General features: G+C 35.7%; 1 protein-coding gene and 1 pseudogene across 3 annotated transcripts; both read left to right on the top strand.

Moving 5' to 3' along the window:
- The first annotated feature begins 652 nt into the window (after positions 1-652).
- Positions 653-5,402, top strand: LOC109071689 (T-cell activation Rho GTPase-activating protein-like). 3 transcript variants are annotated; one of them, XM_042774400.1, is made up of 10 exons: positions 653-1,117; positions 1,450-1,528; positions 1,674-1,733; positions 2,055-2,124; positions 2,332-2,471; positions 2,583-2,744; positions 2,857-2,966; positions 3,051-3,219; positions 3,423-3,531; positions 4,035-5,402. In XM_042774400.1, the coding sequence occupies exons 2-10, from the start codon at positions 1,502-1,504 to the stop codon at positions 5,042-5,044; spliced, it is 1,857 nt and encodes a 618-aa protein (XP_042630334.1). In that variant the 5' UTR covers positions 653-1,117; positions 1,450-1,501; the 3' UTR covers positions 5,045-5,402. The 3 variants fall into 3 exon arrangements, with proteins under 3 accessions (XP_042630334.1, XP_042630333.1, XP_042630332.1); XM_042774399.1 differs by having other exon boundaries at positions 657-1,117; positions 1,443-1,528; positions 2,329-2,471; XM_042774398.1 differs by having other exon boundaries at positions 659-1,117; positions 2,329-2,471.
- A 558-nt stretch (positions 5,403-5,960) lies between these two features.
- Positions 5,961-18,721, top strand: LOC109047642 (annotated as a pseudogene).
- Positions 18,722-19,185: the final 464 nt, after the last annotated feature.

Genomic DNA, 19,185 nt, shown 5'->3' on the forward strand with positions numbered 1-19,185 from the left:
CTTTAAACTGTTCAGTTTCTGAAGAATTCTGTTCTCCGATATAAAATTCATTGTGCAAAGTGTATATTGTATTTATTTTATGATAAACATATTTTTTGACTGGTGTGTGGCTAGGAAAAACGTTAAAAATCAAAACTAATGACCTGGGATAAAAAGTGTGACAAGAAATCTAGTTCTGCCCAGTAAAGATCAACTGTTCAAACTTGATTTTAAACTCCTCCACATGTTTGACTTTTCCAAAACATCAAAAAGCTCCTGATGAGAAGACAGCGACCTAAATTTCCAATGAGACTGTAAACAGTAGGTGGGTACGCTGAAAACCATTTGGTCAAATGCAGTTTTTTTTTTTATTTTCATGATGAATTGACCTATTATGCATCTCATGTAAAAACATGGGGGCTGGACGTTTTCATGAACGTCAGTTGACAAACACTGTCACATTCAGAGTCTCAATATGATAGTCTTTGTGACTCTAAAAATTCCCTGGGTATCATGAACATTTAAAGCAAAATAGTGAATCATTGTAAAAGCGCCTTTACTGTAAACACTGGCCAAGATTAATAATATTTCTATTTACCAGAAAACCTTCAGAAACTGAAGAAAGAACTCAAAATATCTGAATAAGTGTCCTGCATTTTATCTAACAAGTGAAATGTAGCTGTTAATGAATGCTGCCTAAAGGAAATAATCTCTGTTGTTTATGACTTCACTTCCATGTCTGTTTTATTCTAATAAATGTTTTTGGGTCTGTTGATCACGTTAATTTGATATGAACTTTCTCTTATTGCCATATACGCTGTCATCCGCGTGCTACTTGCTGCGTTCATGCTCACATGAGTGACGTATATATCACACTTTCCACCCTCGGCCACAACAGCTTGCCATTTGTAGCTAAAAAGGTGTTGATGGTGGGAGCCCGTGATGCTGCTTCCTGTCTCCATTGCACATCAGAATTTCCCCTCTGCCCGCCCACTTTCATTTTGTACAGAGCCTGGGCTGTTTCACTTCAGTCTGTCCGAGTCTCTTGATAGAGTCTGTTCTGCTCCTGAGTCAGTGTAGACTGTTGTTTTTTCCAGCCACCCACACCGTTGGACCCCCGACCGAATGTTTTAGAGTGGTGAGTAACATATTTATTTACATGTATTTTATAATATAGTGACGTGTTATTGTTATTTTTTTTTTTAAATGTTTTGAAGCTGTTAGCTTATTAAGTTAAAGATATTATGCATACATTGTTTTTTTTTTTTACTGTAATTTATATTACAGCTTAATATTTAGCTAATAATTTAAAGACTAAAATGTATTTAATTTAATAAATGTTTTGTTTTAATTCATTATTTGTGGCATGCACTTCAGGTGTTGATTTGCCAAGTTTGATTATATCATTGCATTCTGTATTTCAGTTGCTATAGTGCTATAATAACAAATGCAACCGTTTTCACCGATCAGGTAATCTGACCAAGAGGACTGCATCTATTGGTCATCACAACACAGCAAGCCTATGAAGGTGCTGAGTGATCCCGGCGTGGTAAGTTATCACCTTCACCCATCAGTTTCACACACCTATTGTCTCTTAATGTCATCATGGAAACTGATTAGTGCGTATTTGAATTGACTTACTTCCCTAAATCCCATTGACAGGATAAACACATCTTTTGTTCTTTCTGTTTCAGTCTGTTGTCAAATCGTTGACCCAAAGCAGCATGGACGTAATCAGCATGCCAGCCAAAGATGTAAGTATATTGATCCCGAGATCTTATGCATACAGCATTCCTTCACACCTTCTGATTGATAGATTAGTGCAATTATGGCTTCTTTTAAGGCTGAGTGTTGAGAACAAAGCCTACAATAGGATGTTACAAAGTCTTGACCTGTTAAATGTCAATAAATCCCACCTATACATGGTTTAGATGTGATGTTTATAAAGCTTGCACTGTTAAACTCTTGTTGCACCAACCCGGAATCCCCCAGCTACTATCTTTAGTTCTGCTTTTTATTAGATATACATCTTTAGTCCCTTGCTTCATCTGATTGATTGCTTTCATTTCTATTAGGTTCCAGGGAATACGGTACTCTTCCTTAGTCAGCAGACTAAAGCCAATCTGTCCGGCATCTCCCACACTGGTAAGCTAAAAGTCTCACTTCTGTTCTTTGAAATGTCATTGCTCTTTAATAGTTCAACTTTATGTTGAAAAGAAGAAGAAGAAAAAATCTAAACTAAAAAAACAAACAAACAAGTGTAAATACAGTTTACTGTCATTTAGAATATCAGAATATGTTGGTTCTTTTTAAAGAATATAGTGATTTTTACTGTCTGTTAATATTTAGCAGGAAACATCAACCAAAGGCGCTGGAAGAGCTTCTTCCGTCAAGTACAGAAAAAGAACATGGAACATCCCAAAAACACACTGTTCGGGCGACCCTTGTCTGAAGTCTGTCAAAAAGATGGGTGTCCTCCCAAAGCAATTATGGTAAGAATTGTCATTTTGTGATACCATAGAACTTCAATGCAAAATCATAAACAAATCTTGTATTATGTGCATGTGGTTTTAGTATTTTAAATGTCTTCATTTCCTTTGCAGGATGTCTTTTCATTGCTGCTGAGAAAGGGTCTGTGCACTGAGGGGTTGTTCAGGAGGGCCGGGAATGCCAGGGCTCTCAGAGAGATCAAGGCGCAGCTCAACGATGGGATAGAAGTGGATCTGAAAGAGCAGTCAGTCATTTTGCTTGCTGATCTTGTCAAGGTAAGGGACGACCTTGTGCACTATGATTTGATTTGATTAACAGCAATTCTAAAGTCGAGAATATGCATATTGATCGTTAACACCTGTCTATTATGTGTATTTTGATTTGCAGGATTTTCTTAGACAACTGCCTGGCTGTTTGCTAATGGTGGAGAAGTACAAATCCTGGATGACTGCAATGGAAAAGGAAGGTCAAGAGCAGAAGTGTGCTGACCTTAAAATGTAAGTTATCCATTTTTTGAATAAAAAGTGTTTAGTGTAAATAGACTGTAATTGTGACCAGGTTTCCTTCATGTTGTTCTTTAGGGTGATCAACACACTTCCTGAGCCGAATATTCAGCTCTTGAAGCACTTTATGGTTCTGCTCTACCAAATAAGTGAGAATGCAGACACAAACAAGATGAGTTCCACCAATCTGGCTACATGTGTTTCCCCCAACTTGCTCCAAACAGACAACATGGAAAAGATGGAAGAGGTGAGTGTAGTGACTTCTGAAAATCTTGACCTTAAAGACGTCTCACATGATGTGGCTAAGAGCCAGAAAACAAGAAGAAGAAAAGCTCCAACTAGTTTCATATGCAGACTTATTTTGACCTGTTTTCATAATCCATGTGATCTTTTATGTTGCTGATGTGCCCTTTGATTAATTCTTGTGTATCTTTGGGAATGTATTTGCAGGTGACGAAACTGACTGAGTTTCTCATTGACAACTGCCCTCAAATATTTGGTGAGGATGCACTGACACTCTTTGGGGACTCTGATGAAGATGAACTCAGCGATAATCAAGGTAAATTTTGTAATATTTTGTCTTTATGCACTGGAGTATACATATACTTTTAAAAAAACAGATAATTATTGTTGACGTACAGTAAAAGTATAGAGCTATAAAAACAATATGGAGAGTATAGCTCATTTGATCTTGAAATATATATTGGGAAATATGAGAACATTGTGAATCATAACTAAAATATCTTCTGGACTCTTTTTATCAAGAGAAAACATACAGGAGACTTTTACTGAAACAAACTGTAGACATCCATTGACCAATGAGAATTTGAGAGAGGCGGGTCCAGTTGTACCTTGAAAAATCCAATTGGCTATCCAATTCTCAAATTGATTTCAAATTGAGCAAGCTATTTCCACAGCCTCAAAACATCTTACTAATTCCCATCTGTCCAGGTTTCACCAATGCATAGGCAGTCTTTACATACAATGGCACAGATTTAGCAAAGCAAATGTAAGCAAAATTCATGATAATTAATGAGTATCTGTCCTTGATTTCTCCTTCAGACTCTTTTTCTTCGCACCGTCATGACTCTGCATACGACAGTAATGACCCTGATGATGACAGTGACTCTATCAAATCCGGCACTGAAGAGAAATCGCAGGAACATTCCAGCGCAGAGGAGCTTTGGACCAAAAAACTGACTCGCAGACGTTCAGAACCAGTAATCAACCTCCGAAAGGGAGTTCAGCAGCACCTTGCCCTCTCCAGGAGCCAGACGGAAATGGACTTTTATGACAAACTCTTAACAAAGCAGATCTCTGATGACTGTATTGTGGTTAGAGCAAGCAACAGCTTGGGGAAGAGCTATGGGGCCAGGACATCCTCTAAAGACTGCTCGTATTGCTCTTCAGGTTCTCTTGAGAGTTGTTTCTCCAGCGCTTCGGAGAGCTCTATCCATAACAGTCCTCTTTTTGCACCTTTATGCACTCAGAGAAAAGCCCTTCAACGCAAACATTCCTTCCCCACCCGCCAATCGGCACCTGCACCCAATCGCTCAGAGACCCCCAAAAGACGCTCGCAATCCATGAAGAGTGCACACATCAGAAGCAGGACTGTCTTCGGTCGAAGTGGCTCCACCAAACGGGCCATTGATAGAGCCCTACGCCACAGCCAGACCCTACCTGAGGTACTGAATCCTCAACCGGAGCCGAGACGCTTGTCTAGCAAGGAGGTTTTTCAGCAGGTGGACAGCAGGATACCAAGCGATCCTCCAAGTTATCAGCAAGCCGTTCAGCACAATTCCCACATCGCTCTCTCGAGCCGTAGATCATTGACTGTACAGGATGCCAGATGTCTGTCAAAGCAAACGTGCAGCCATTCAAGATCTTCAAGTGAAGAGACATTGGAATTGTCTTCTGGGAATGAACATTTCGATATCCACAACAGAGACAAGAAAACGACACGTTGTGATAGTACGAGTGGATTGAGACGGAGGACCACATCTGAACCTGGGTATGAAGCATCAATGCCAGTTTGGTGCAATCAGGAAGACCTCAGAGAGACATATGTCTGATGTACTCTTCATTTTTATTATTGTTGCTACTTTTTGGTGGAGGGAAAATGTCTTTTGCATATGACCTCATAATGAGGCGTTAACATTTCAGGGCTTCAAGTACAATTCAGTTTTGCTGAATATGTTGAATTTTATTCTTTATTTTTGTCCAGTCTTTTGTGACAATGTGTTTATGCCCTCTGTGCTTTGATTCTATAGCACCCCAAAACCAAAAATGCAACTGAAAGGCACTTTAAGGAAATTTCACTACACAGATTTTAAGTTTTTGTGCAATGTTTGCAGAACTAATGTACATGCTTAAAAACAATGTAAATCATATGTATGTCTTCTCATGAAATAAAGACAACATAAAGCTAAAGTCATGTTGCCATACACTTTATGAGTCACTAAAAAAAGGATTTAACAATCATTTTATTATTATTATTATTTAAGAAAATGCAACTTAATTTTTTTTTTAAATCACCTTTGCCTACAGTGAGCCCAAAAAGTCACACACATAATCAATTAATGTAATTGAATTAGATCAGGGGTTTGCAAACTTTTTGATGTCAGGACCCACCTTGAGAGCCACCAAAAACTATTTAAAGAAATATGAGAAGAAACAGTATTTTAGGTAACTGAATTTCCTTTGGTTAGCTGATTTATCAGTTTCAATTGTATTGCCACAAGGATTATAAGAAGACTATAAAAATAGGAATAAACATATAAAGACATATCTGTATACAGATAAATCATAGGCTAAACAGTATTGTGTTCTTAGTCAAGTAACCTTTAATTTTCAATATTTAGCCTATTCTTTTTCTACAATACAGATTTTGTTTTTTCACAGTATTAAACAAAAAAGTAACAGAATCAATGATGCAGCCTTGAGACAGCTAGTAGGAGCAGTCTAATAATTATATTGAAGTAATGATTCATTTACATGGAACTTGCAGTTCAGTGAGTGAGTCACATGTTTGATTCAGTGGCCGCTCTAAAAGATTCGAAACCAGCGTCTCGTGTCCTCAAACGAATCGGATCATAATAGTCATTTGTTCGTGCATCGGGTGAGGAATAAAAACATGCTAGAAAAGATAGCAATTTTTGTTTACATTTAAAAAAATACTTTTAACAATATTGCAGTAATGTGGTTGTTAGTAGACGTATTAATCTTTATTCTGACGATTATTGTAATATATAGCCTTGTTTTAGCATTTAAAACCATTTAAAAGAAAGCTGTTCTTATACTATATTAATTTAAAATAAATGCTTTTTGACACTTTTCTCAAACATTTTCGAAATTTTGTGACATTCAAACGATTTTAATTGTCATTTTTAATTTGAATTGTTCAGATGCTTTCTGGAGATGAATGTTTATATTTATTCGCCCACCTGTAGCCTACTAAAGTACAAAAAGTAGAGAACTGCCCAGATGTCCACCTTGCAGTAGATTCTCAACCTCAACCGCGTCCATGTTTTCTCTGCCCAGTGTATATGGAGTGCAATGTTGAAATGTGACAGTGAGCCGTTAAGGGGCTTCTATCATTGTGAGTTTTTTTTTAAGGACGCGACAAGATCCCCGGTTCAAATCAACGAGGCTGTGCACGCGCTCTAGTTCTGTCGCGAGGCAGAACAAAGGTCGAATTTACTGCTGGCACGCTTTAACTCGAGTGGTCTAATCATTTATCTTAGCTATCACTGGGGCGAGGCTTTGCCACCATCAATCAAAATAACTCAGAAATGAGTCTAGTGCCCACTGTTCAGATCGGTCGCGAGCACAGCGCGAGTCTCTGCTTTTTTTCTTCAGCTGGTCCTCACACAAAACTGACAATGCCTCCTAAGCCTGCAAGTAGTTCTTTTCTTTTTATTAAAAACATAAAGGTTTACTACAGTGCCAGTAATGGGAACAATTACATAAATTATCTGTACTACACAAGGATTTTGAGAAGGATCTTTCTAGTCTACAATATCATATATTAATCAATATGCTTATGGTTTATTGTTGATAAACTTGTAGAATCCTTGTCTTGTTTCGATAGGCCTCTGTCATAAAGTCTCCCACATTAAAAAAAGTTTCATAACTTATCGTAATAGTGTAATACTGTATCTAACATTTTTGTAAGATTTATAACTATATTATCTCTATATATTATTATTATTATTATTAGAAGTAAAATTGTTATTAATGCCTATAATTAGTGTTTAAACTTGAAATTATATTATAATATTGTATAATTTATAATTACAATTATTGTTATTTTTACCACAACGTTTTTAAATTCTTTATTATTTGTAAACTTTTTTAGATCTTTTAGCGAATGCTGAAATGTATGTTTTATTTTTTATGAGAAAGCTATTTAAAATATATATATTATAATATATAATTTTTTTTAAAATACGTAAAACATACTGGTAATTTTCTGCCAGGACTTTATACAGTACATTAATTTCACAGACATTTCTGCTAAACACTAAAACACAATGCAATGCTGTGCGAAATTCAAAACAGAGATAATATAAGTTTCTACGGAAAATTCCTTATCGATAAGATAAGATCGATAAGATAAGAGAAAAATATGGCAATATAGCATTGCCAAGTTTGTTCCTGGTTGAATAGCACATTATAATTGTATTCATTTATGAATTCTTTTGTTAAAATAATAATAAAAAAACCTCTCTCTGTTATCAAACATTACTTGAATATTGTAAAAAAAAGAAAAGAAAAAGTTTTTCAATACAGCATCACAGACATACTGTGAGGGACTCATGGAATATTTGTACTTATACTTTTTAAAATTATTTTTAATTCTAAAACATTACAAAACCATTAAAATAAACTAGAGGAAAAAGTTGATAAAAATAAATAGTGACTGGATATAGCATATAACATATATTTTCTCGTATACAAACGCATACATTTTAACCAGAATGTTCATGTCCATTTCCATTTGTGAATTATCCAAATACATTTATTATAGCCCTAAAGCTTCTTTAAGCCTATGAAGAATTACTTGAGCACAAACACTTATCTGTGATTTGAGGGGAGTGGGTTAGCACCGGCTTGTGAGTCTGCACCCTTCAGGCAAATGAGACATGCAGGTTTAGCCGTCACGCTGTGTTATGACGTACTTCGAGTCTTTCCTCCTGTTAGATAAATTTACAGCCCTGATGGTTGCTCATGGAGGTGGTGACTGCTGGATTAAACACTAGCACTCACGCAGTCTGTTCCATTGTTAGGCCGAATCCAACCGAGAGGACAAACTTTGAAGATTATAGATTATATCTGCCATGCTGGCATTGGGATTAATATTTATCTTCTATAAGGACAAGCTGAAGTTGCCAGTAATAATCAGCTAGTTTGTAACTTACTGACAAAACACAAAAGATTTTTGAAAGCATGTGCTAATCAATGTATAATGCTAATCATGCATGTAGTATTGTTATCATATTTAGAGACTCCATAGTGGCAGCAGTCATTTAAACTCTTTTGACAGAGTTGCTAGCTTTATGTAAGAGCTTGCTGATAAAGGTTAACTTGCATTTAGTCACATACTCTTAGGATACTCAGAAGACCAGAGACCTTGTACTTTCTATTTTATTGTAATTTTTATTAACATTGCTATACATGAATCTTAACTAAAACTGAGATTGAGAATCTAAGTGGACATATTTCACTGGTTTATTAATTTTCACTATAAATTATAGTGAATTGTATTACTTAATAAAAAAAACATATCTAAATTTGACTGTGAAAGCACATGTGCTGTCTTTTAAATGTAATAGATTTTCACCATAAATTCAATGGTTATTCCCAATTGAATTAGGTTTTAATGGTAAAATCTAATCATGTATTGTTATTTTTTAGTGAAATGAAATAAAAATATATAATGATAATAACAATAATAATAATGCAGTGTGAAATATTTAATTCAATGAACATTTAAAAAAAATGTTTGGCCAACAAATCTGTTCTGTTGTAATGGAATATTTAAAATTTCTGTACAAATACCAACACATTTTTGCCTTAATTGATTCTAATACTTGATTTAATGACAATGTAAAAACACTTATTTATAATTGTTCTCTGCAGATCAATGTCTGTGTCACCACAATGGATGCCGAGCTGGAATTTGCAATCCTGTCGGATGCAACAGGCAAACAGCTCTTTGAGCAGGTAAGCAACAGCCAAAGGCTCCTGAATTTTTTTAAAGCTAAGCCAGTGAGACAACATGGAGAATCATCTGTCTTGTGTGGTTTTTAACCCTATACAGATAACTGTATCATACACACATTTCAAAGGCTTCTGAATTAGAAACATGTTCAAAAGTTTACTTCAAAGGTTATATTTCACTTACTGGACTTTAGCAGCGTATGGTTTACTTGTTTATTCATACATTATTATTATTATTATTATTATTTTAGAAAAATGTGAGTATCAAATATGATACATCAGGCTTTGGTGGAACATTTATTTGGACATGTATTATGATATTTTTTAGAGGTATATAGAGGAGATATAGAATGACAACTGATATTTGTGACCCTGGAACTAGTCTTAAGTGTCAATTCTTGGAAATCATATGAATAAATATGCTTGTCATTGATGGATGATTCATTAGGATCGGACAATATTTGGCCGAGATACAACTATTTGAAAATCTGGACTCTGAGGGTGCAAAAAAATCAAAATACTGAGAAAATCGCCTTTGAAGTTGTCCAAATGAATTCTTAGCAATGCATATTACTTATCACAAATTAAGTTTTGATATATTTACGGTAGGAAATTTACAAAATATCTTCATGGAACATGGTCTTTACGTAATATCCTAAGGATTTTTGGCAAAAAAAAAAAAAAATCAATAATTTTGACCCATACAGTGTTTTTTTTTTGGGGGTATTGCTAAAAATATACCCCAGCGATTTAAAACTGGTTTTGTGGTCCAGGGTCACATTTATATACACTTTATATAAGTAGTATGCTATACTGTTATAAAGATCTCATTGATTTACATTGCAAGTAATTTCAGTGTACTTTTTGGTCATATAAATATCAGCAACTGCACCGAATTGCATACTTTTGCTAGGTTTGGGCCTCTGAATAAAAATGTATCAAATATGATACTCGACTAGAGGCTTCCAGTTTTAAAAATGTGATTTTTCTGACTATGATTTCATATGTCCGGCTTTACAGGGTTAAACTAAAGGCTAAATGTGATTTTTCTGACTATGATTTCATATGTCCGGCTTTACAGGGTTAAACTAAAGGCTAAATACCCTCCACTTGGACCATGGTTGGTTTTTATCCTCTGTGTTGATCTGTTCAGGTGATTAAGATTATGGGTTTGCGTGAGGTCTGGTACTTCGGCCTGCAATACACAGACACCAAAGGCTTTCTGACATGGCTGAAACTGGACAAAAAGGTATTATTGATTTTGTAGAGGAAATATATACATATTTTAAAACATTTTCCTGCACTATATTGTTAGACGAGAAAAAAAAATCTTAAAATTAACAATGCTTTTATTAAATATGTTAATAATAAACGTTAGTAATGCATAGATGTTAATGATATTCACAGACAGTTCTACGACTGTCTTAATTACAATTTGCTAATATCATACACAGCACAGGTACAAGCATTTTATTAGTGGTATTGCTAAGGCAACCAAGCGTCAGTATTATTATCGTCCATTTACCCATAAGTATTAAACTTTGGCGCATAACTTGTCTTGCTCCATTTGACATGAATGATATCATAAATTATATAGCTTAATGAGGAGGGAATTGATATAGCTTGTGATAGCTTATGATTTTTGCATGGCAGACGGTAAAACAGACAAAAGAATCCCATAGACTTACTGGCACCCAACCCATATCTATAGACTAAAATACCATAAATGTGGGAGTGGGCTTTTTTGACTTGAGTCAGCATTTAACCACCTTAGCAACCACTCAAACTACCGTAGAAACAGCAAAAGAATGTTCTAAGAACATGTTATCTATAGGTGGAGATGTAGGTGTTATTTTACATTTACTACTCTGAACGCTCACTTTCTGACATGTGATTGCATTTGTTGAATGCTTGCAACATTTGAAAGGATTAAGACTGTTGCTTACTTTTGCCAATAAGCTACCCAATACAGAGACCCTAAAGGGACATAGTGATGGGGGGAAAAAGACATGGGAGGAAAAATTGTATTTGTGAAAACTGGCTTTTGTGAGCAAACACATAGTTTCTTGGAGGAACCTAAAAGTTATGAAAACAGAATTTTGACCTACCATTTCATATTACTTTCATCACCACTTTTGCGTTCACAGAGTTTTGTGTGCCACAACCCAACATTCATTCTTCATTCTGATTTTATAGGTGTCCTCTCAAGAGGTGAAGCAAGAAAACCCTCTGCAGTTTAAGTTTCGGACCAAGTACTACCCTGAAGACGTGACTGAGGAGCTGATCCAGGACATCACGATAAATCTTTTCTTCCTGCAGGTGAAGGAAGGCATCTTGAGAGATGAGATCTACTGCTCCCCAGAGACAGCCGTTCTGCTGGCCTCCTATTCTGTTCAGGCCAAGTTTGGAGACCACTCACCGGAAATCCACAGACCTGGATACCTAATGAGTGAGCGGCATCTACCTCAGAGGTGAGTGGGGAAACTACTCAAAAAACATTCATTCAGTGCATTCTAATGATTTAGTGATCAGAAATGACTCACATAAGTGGTGCTTGTTCATGTTGCTGGAGGTCTACTTTCTTGTAGAGTTCAGTGCTAGCCCTGCTCCAACACACCTGTTTGTAATTATCAAGTGTTCCCTAAGATCTTTATTAGTTGGGTCAGACTGGGTTTTATAATATAACTGAGGACTCCTGACTTAAATAGCTTAATTAGAAAAAAAAAAAAAAGTTGGCTTAACATATTGTCATTAGAAATGTCAAAGCTGACATCATATGGACCTGTTGGCAGAATGCAGAGTTTTGAATCTCAAACTAAATGATCAGAATTCAACAAAAATATGTGTCTGTTTGCCTCTTTTAGAAGAATCACTTTATGTATCCCCCAATTGTAAGTCACTTTGGATAAAAGCATCTGCAAAATGACTAAATGTAAATGTAAAAAGTACTTTATTCAGAATTTTACTGAAATCACTTCACTGTTGTTGCTATATATTAATGTTAAAATCAGCTATACACTTATCTAGGCTTATTGTTGGTGCTGCTTCTAATTTTTTTTTAGGTATGTTTGAAAGACTTCTATTTAGCTTTATTATAAACATAAACACAAACATTTACAATGATGTTACCTAATATTCCACCACATGTGAAAATTAATATAAAATTAACATCACTTAAAACACATAAGTATATTTATTTATTCATTTATAAAAGTCTCCAAAAAAGAAATGCATGAAAATTGTATATTTTAAATATCTTTTAAGAATATAATAATCTTAATCTGCAAAGAATTTGCAACTGCATTTGCATGTTTTGGCCACTTTTAATTACTGACAAAGAAAACTGAGACTCTGACGATCCTAAATAGACAGAAATTACTGTAAGAAGACAAAAATAGAAACAAAGATGTGGTTGTAAGGAAATGATGAAAACATTCATACAGTTTTTAGTATGTGACATCTTAATAACAAATGTTATTTCATTCATATTTTGGGCCCAAATATATCTGTTATATGGCCATAGCACTTTAGTCATATGATTCTACCACAACCCTTACGAAGATTAACCATGGTTTTATTATAGTAAAAGTAATAATAATGTTTTTTGTGGATTGATTATCATTTGTATAAACAAAGTTTTACTACAGATGCCATGGTTAAACTATGGTTAGTGGAGCAAAACCATGTGGATTGATTATCATTTGTATAAACAAAGTTTTACTACAGATGCCATGGTTAAACTATGGTAAATGGAAGGTGTGTTGCTTTGATATTCTGTGTTTTTAGAGTGCTTGACCAGCACGAACTCTCTAAAGAACAATTGGAGGAGAGGATCCAGATTTGGCATGAGGAGCACAGAGGCATGCTCAAGTGAGTCAGTGCTCATTCAGCTCGCCTTCATGTTGCTCCACAAGCTTATAATTCCTTTGAATTTTTCATCACCAGGAAAGATGCTTTGCTGGAGTATCTAAAGATCTCACAGGATTTGGAAATGTATGGCGTCAGCTATTTCAACATCAAGAACAAGAAAGGAACAGACCTGTGGTTAGGCGTAGATGCTTTGGGACTTAACATCTATGAAAAAGAAGAGAGGTAAACACTTTTTGTGAGCAAGGCCTGATTGTTTAGAAATGGTGCCAGGTTAGTTATTGGGGTTAGCATGGCAGCTGTCTTGACTGTGTGCTTAACCCACAGCAAGCCAAACAAGTCAACACAAACATTGGTCATTGCACCTAAGGACTAATGCACCACAGAGTCTATGATTTTTGTAATGTTTGTTGACAAACACAAAAAAGACATTACAATTAAACAAACAAAAAAAAACAAACAAAAAAAAAAAAACTGTCAGTTGCATGAAATAAATTTTGGCTGTTTTTCATTACTTAGGTTGACTCCAAAGATTGGATTCCATTGGAATGAAATAAGGGGCATCTCATTCAGTGACAAGAAGTTCAAAATCAAACCCATTGACATAAAAGCTCCTGTACGTATTTGGATGAATGATTTTATGTCTTTTTTTTTCATCTGGAATTATTGTATGTAGGCCAATGGCAAATAACAGCTTAGAAGATGAAGAAAGGAAACGTCTTTTAAAAATCGAGTTTAAAATACATGTGTCAAGTTTATCAACTCTTTGCATTCATGCTGGTTTCCATATGGCTTTGAAAAACTTTTATACATATAAAAAAAGATTAAATGATAATTGTCACATGGTGTAACTATCAAGTTAAAATAGTGTAAAATAGTACTAGTAAAATAGTACTATATAATATACACACACACACACACACACACACACACACACACAATAGTCAATCAAGTGTTCTGAGTCCTTTTTCTTTATATCATTATATTAGGACATTAAAACCCCCTGCCCTGATATTTTTGATATTATGCGTCCGTGAATGTTAACATTCTTCATCTGAGAAGTCTATTAAAAAGTATGGTTTTTTTTAAATCATAAAGGCCGGTTGGAATATATTTGGCATATTATTTATGCAGAAGACATTATGAAATGTGACACATTCTGTTCTCTCTCTTGTTCTTACAGGACTTTGTGTTCTATACGTCTCGTCAGCGTATTAACAAGCACATCCATCAGCTGTGCATGGGAAACCATGAACTTTACTTGCGGCGCAGGAAAACTGATACCCTTGAGGTGCAGCACATAAAGGCTCAAGCCAGAGAAGAGACACACCAGAGACAGATGGAGAGGTGAGGACACAATATTCATTGCCCAGAGAGCGTCATTATCAATGACCAGCAGCGCTGATGAGCACAGCAAGACACCAGCTCAGGGCAGATCATCACTAATTTAAAAAATGTATTGGCCAATAAAATATTTGTCTGTTGTTTATTTTTATTTTTCCGTTTGTGAAGATTTTTTCCCCCCATTAAGAGTACATAATTAAATGTGTTTGCTACCTGTTTTCTTCCCAGAGCCCAGCTGGAAACTGAGAAAAGGAAAAGGGAGGCAATAGAGAAAGAAAGGGAGAGGGTGGAGAAAGAGAATCAGGAGATGATGATGAAGCTTCTCCAGTTTGAAGAGCAGACCAAAAAGTTTGAGAGAGGTAAGAAAATGTTACTACATATCTGATCTCTTTAATACAGTAATAGATATTTTCTTGTTTGGTCTTGTTTGAAATTAAGATTGAAATCCCAATGAAAAGTAAAATAAAAAATCTTGTATCACCCTTAAGGATCTGCAAGGATAGATAGATAGATAGATGATAGATTTAATTGAGTACTAAGTGAGTGAACTGCTGCCTCCTTATATGGGTGTTTTGTGTATATGTATTCAGATCTGAAAGAGCAGTATTAAATTTGAGAGGGCTTTAAAATAGTTTATATTTAAAAACGCATTACTGGAGGAAGATACAAATTATATTATGCGGGTGGAGGTGGAGGCGGCAAAGTCTGCAGAGTGTGCTGAGAGACTAGGACTTGCAATAAACTGATTGGCTAAAGAGAACTGGCCAGGCAAGCTGAGGACCAGATCTGAAACAGCAGGAGCAGCTAGTGAGTGAGGGGATTTTTGAGTTGGGGCGACACCTTTACACACACTGAAACGCACCTTAAAACGTGAAATCTACATATGTCTGTGATTGTTAGTGAACTGAAGCTTGATTTATATATATATATATATATATATATGCTATATATATATATGATATATATATATATATATATATATGTAGGCAGCAGAACTGGCAGAATACACTGCAAAGTTTGCCTTGCTGGAGGAAGCCAGGAGAATCAAGGAAGAAGAAGAAGCCTTGAATGGCAGAACAGGGTGGGTGAGTTTTGAACAATGTACAACTGGTCAAAAGTTTGGATTAATTGAGATTTTTTAATCTGTCTATTGTTGAAATCATAAAAGTGGAAAATAGCAATACATTTTTCTTCTTATAATGGACCTATTCAATTCTCTAAGGCTAAAGAGATACAGGACGATCTGGAAAAGACCCGTGAGGAGTTGCAGCATGTTATGTTGTCCCCTGTGGCTGCTGCCCCCATGGCAGTGCCCATGTCCCGGGCCATGATGGAGGGACCCTTAGAGAACGATCATGATGATCAAGAGGAGAACAACAGCACCTACAGTGCTGAGCTCCATGTGGAGGTTATAGAGGACCACTGTAATGAGGAGGAGTGCATCACAGAGGCAGAGAAGAACGAGCACGTACAGAAACAGCTCATGGTAACTTGCCTGTTATGTTTCCTTAAACTTATGTTTGAACTAGTTGTAAGGATTGTGATTCATCTCAGTTATTCATCCAATTTTGATTCTGAAGAACACCTAAAACACAAGCAGGTTCATTTATTGATTCATTCAGTAACTATTTCTGGAGGTTCTGCAGTTTTTGAGGATTAAGATTTATTTTAGAATTCATTCAGGAGAGAGTCGTTCGCAATTAAAACTAGTCTTATCTTATTTTCAGTTCATTCACATACTTTTCACATACATTTACTTGTACTGGAGATTTTGATTCATCTAAGTGATTCATTGAATCTTCTGACCACCTGAAACATATCCAGATTCGTTCACTGATATGTTCAGTAAGTTCACTTTTTATGGAGGTTATGTTATGTTTTATGTTTTGAGAATTTTGAATAATTATATCATTCATTCAGGAGATTCATTTAAAAACAGAGTTGTTCACATTTGAAAGAAGTCTTATCCTTTTTAAGTTTGTTCACCTTCATATACACACATAACACTTATTTGCAATAGGGATTTTGATTAATCTCAGTGATTCATTGAATCTTTTGAAAATATAAAAATGGATTCATTCACCAACAGATTCAAGTTTTTTTTTTTGTGGTTTATTTGTTTTTTTAAACACCTAAAAACTGATCAGTTCAGATTAGTTATGTTTCTATAGGTTATATTGTTACACATGTAGGTGGTGACCGGTAAGTTTTTTTTTTTTTTTTTCATATTATCATTTTGGGCAGGAGGAAATGCCCCGAAGCGCAAACAGAGTTTTTTTTTTTTTTTTTTATTTTTTCATTTTTTTTTGTTGTTTTTTTTTTAATCAGTAAATAGATTTGTTAGTTATTTTTTTTTTGGTTTTCATTATTGTAGCTTTCTTTCTGTAGTTAACTCAAATTAGTTGATTACAACAGTAGGCATGTGGGTTTTATTCAGTGAGTCACTGTATCAGTGACTGTCGTCACATTTTAGTATATCGTCATTGTTTTTTTTTTTATTTTTTTTAATCATTATATTTTATCATGAATGTTTCTAGAATAAAATATATTAAAGGATTACAACATTGTTTTTTGTATATTTAGTCAAAAGTCCAAGCTCAGCTATATAGTTGGCGAGCGGGGCAAATGACTTATACTTACATAGTATGGGGAAATGGGGTTCTCCTGTGTTAATAGGTTGATAAAATCAAGGTTATTGGTGCTCTTCCAATTGCGTTTTGGGGCTTTCATAAGATCCCGACCTAAGCAGCTTTCCCACGCTCTACTGCCCCACTTCTGGCTTCTCTTGTCGGTTGGCCATGACGGTGGAAAATTTCTCGAGTTTCGAAGTGAGATCAGCAGTTTTAGAAACTTCTGGTCCAGTCACACAAAAGGAAGAATGGGAAAGAGCCAGAGCTAACACATGGGTAATTGCGGTAGGATAGAGATTTTCTCCCTTGGTTATGACCTTATTGTTCGTTGTAAGGGGCAAACTATTGGAGCCCCTTTATCCAGTTTGGATGCATTTCATTCTATTAGTCAAGGACCCTAATTATTTTTATGACTAGTAGATTATAAATTCCATGATGTAAAGTTTGAAATTCAGAAAGTAAGAAGTTACCATTTACATGGATTATATGAACTCACCTTCCGTAACCTTTCCTTTCAGGTATAAGCTTTTTTTTATTATATAGATGGAGAGAATTTTCTTCATTTTCTATTTTTATTTATATATTTTACATTTAACTTTTTGAAACACAATGTCCTGTTGGGGCAACTTAATGGCTGGCACTTAGTTTTGCACTATGTTCCTGTAAGACTCTATTCCATGTTGTGGTGTGTGTTGGGGCTCCATGTGACCTAGTGTTCGCCCTCATGATGATTTGTAATTTGGAGTCCAGGCGTGTCTCCTTAGTTTCCCCCTCGTTAGCCTGTGTTAAAAAGCCTCAGTCCTTTTCAGTTAGTGTTTTGTTCAGTTTTACCTGTTGATGTCCTTCTGCTCATAACTCTGTCTTCTTGATTGCCCCCTGAAAGTGGTCCTGTGATGTACTCCTGGTCTCCCCGTCCGCGCTCCGTGCTCCCTCACAGAAACCTGTGACAGTCCACTGCCACCATTTTGGAGACAAAGTGGATTTGTTGTGTTTGCATATTCAAGCGATTATAAGCAAGATGCACAATTTTTGTGGTGGGGTTTGCAATCAAATGTTCTTCGACTTTAAGGCATAAATTGTTAGAAATGAAAGATTGATCTGTTGGAAAGCAGTATTTTTGAGTTTAGATGCCAAATGCGTTACCCTCCCTGTTCAAATTCGACATTGAAGGGGTGCATACAACATACATGCCCACCAGCAACTATTTAAATAACGCACATTCAAATACAATTTTTAAGAAAAAAAAAAAAAAAAAAAAAAAAAAAAAACAGAACATGTTCACATAGGACACTTTTAACATAACTATATGCATGAAACCATTCAGAAAAATTTGGGCACAAATGGGTTCATTAACCACTTTCTGCTCAGAAAACTACAATGATTTACAATTTGTTTACAATTTCAAGCTTTATTATCCTACAGTTCAGAACAGTGTTGGTTACAAAACAACATTCCACACCTTATCTGTTCCTTCATTCAATTGATCTCAATCACTCCTATCAGGAGCAATGCGTTCAGTTTACACCACTTAGTATGAATTATATTTCACATCCTCACTTTTTAATTTCAGTTGACCCCATTTTGGTGTGTACATTGTGACTAACTGTATCTTAAATTGCTTTCTAGGCCCTGAACCTGGCACCGAGACACAAGATGACTAAGAACGATATTCTGTATTTTGGTTAGGGGTGATGAAAATGTACAAGCGGGAGGGGACAAAGTACAATAACCGCTGCGTTCAGATCGGCATGGGCAGCACCCAAGCATGAGAAACAAGATGAGTTCGCAACCTTGTAATGGCTGAGAAATGTCTCCAAATTAACTTTCAATACCAGCAGCTCTTGCTGTTCAAAGGTGAATTCAGCTAATTGCCACAAATGGCCTCACTGTTGTCTTTGCCATCTGAAAGAGATCTGGTGATTCGGGTAACAGTCTGGGACACATACACAAGGACTGGAGTTGTGTATTTCTGAAAAAATTATGGAAAACACTCTTATTTCAAGGCACTTAAAAGGATATGTGGGGGCGGCCTGGGAAAACGCTTGAGATATGTATTATGCTTATGGTGCCAAAGGCGTGGCTTGGAAAAAAACATGTCATGTTATGGTACCGGTTTATGAGTGCAACGGAAAATCTGTGGGCAGGTCAAA

Source organism: Cyprinus carpio, chromosome A17, assembly GCF_018340385.1.
Source record: "Cyprinus carpio isolate SPL01 chromosome A17, ASM1834038v1, whole genome shotgun sequence".
In the NCBI taxonomy this organism is placed as follows: domain Eukaryota; kingdom Metazoa; phylum Chordata; class Actinopteri; order Cypriniformes; family Cyprinidae; genus Cyprinus; species Cyprinus carpio.

Excerpts from the sequence above, each read along its gene's own strand:
- LOC109071689 (XM_042774399.1), top strand. The coding sequence starts at position 1,502 with ATGAAGGTGCTGAGTGATCCCGGCGTG. Across the intron at positions 1,734-2,054 it reads TCAGCATGCCAGCCAAAGAT|GTTCCAGGGAATACGGTACT; the intron begins GTAAGTATATTG and ends CATTTCTATTAG. Across the intron at positions 2,745-2,856 it reads TGCTTGCTGATCTTGTCAAG|GATTTTCTTAGACAACTGCC; the intron begins GTAAGGGACGAC and ends TTTGATTTGCAG.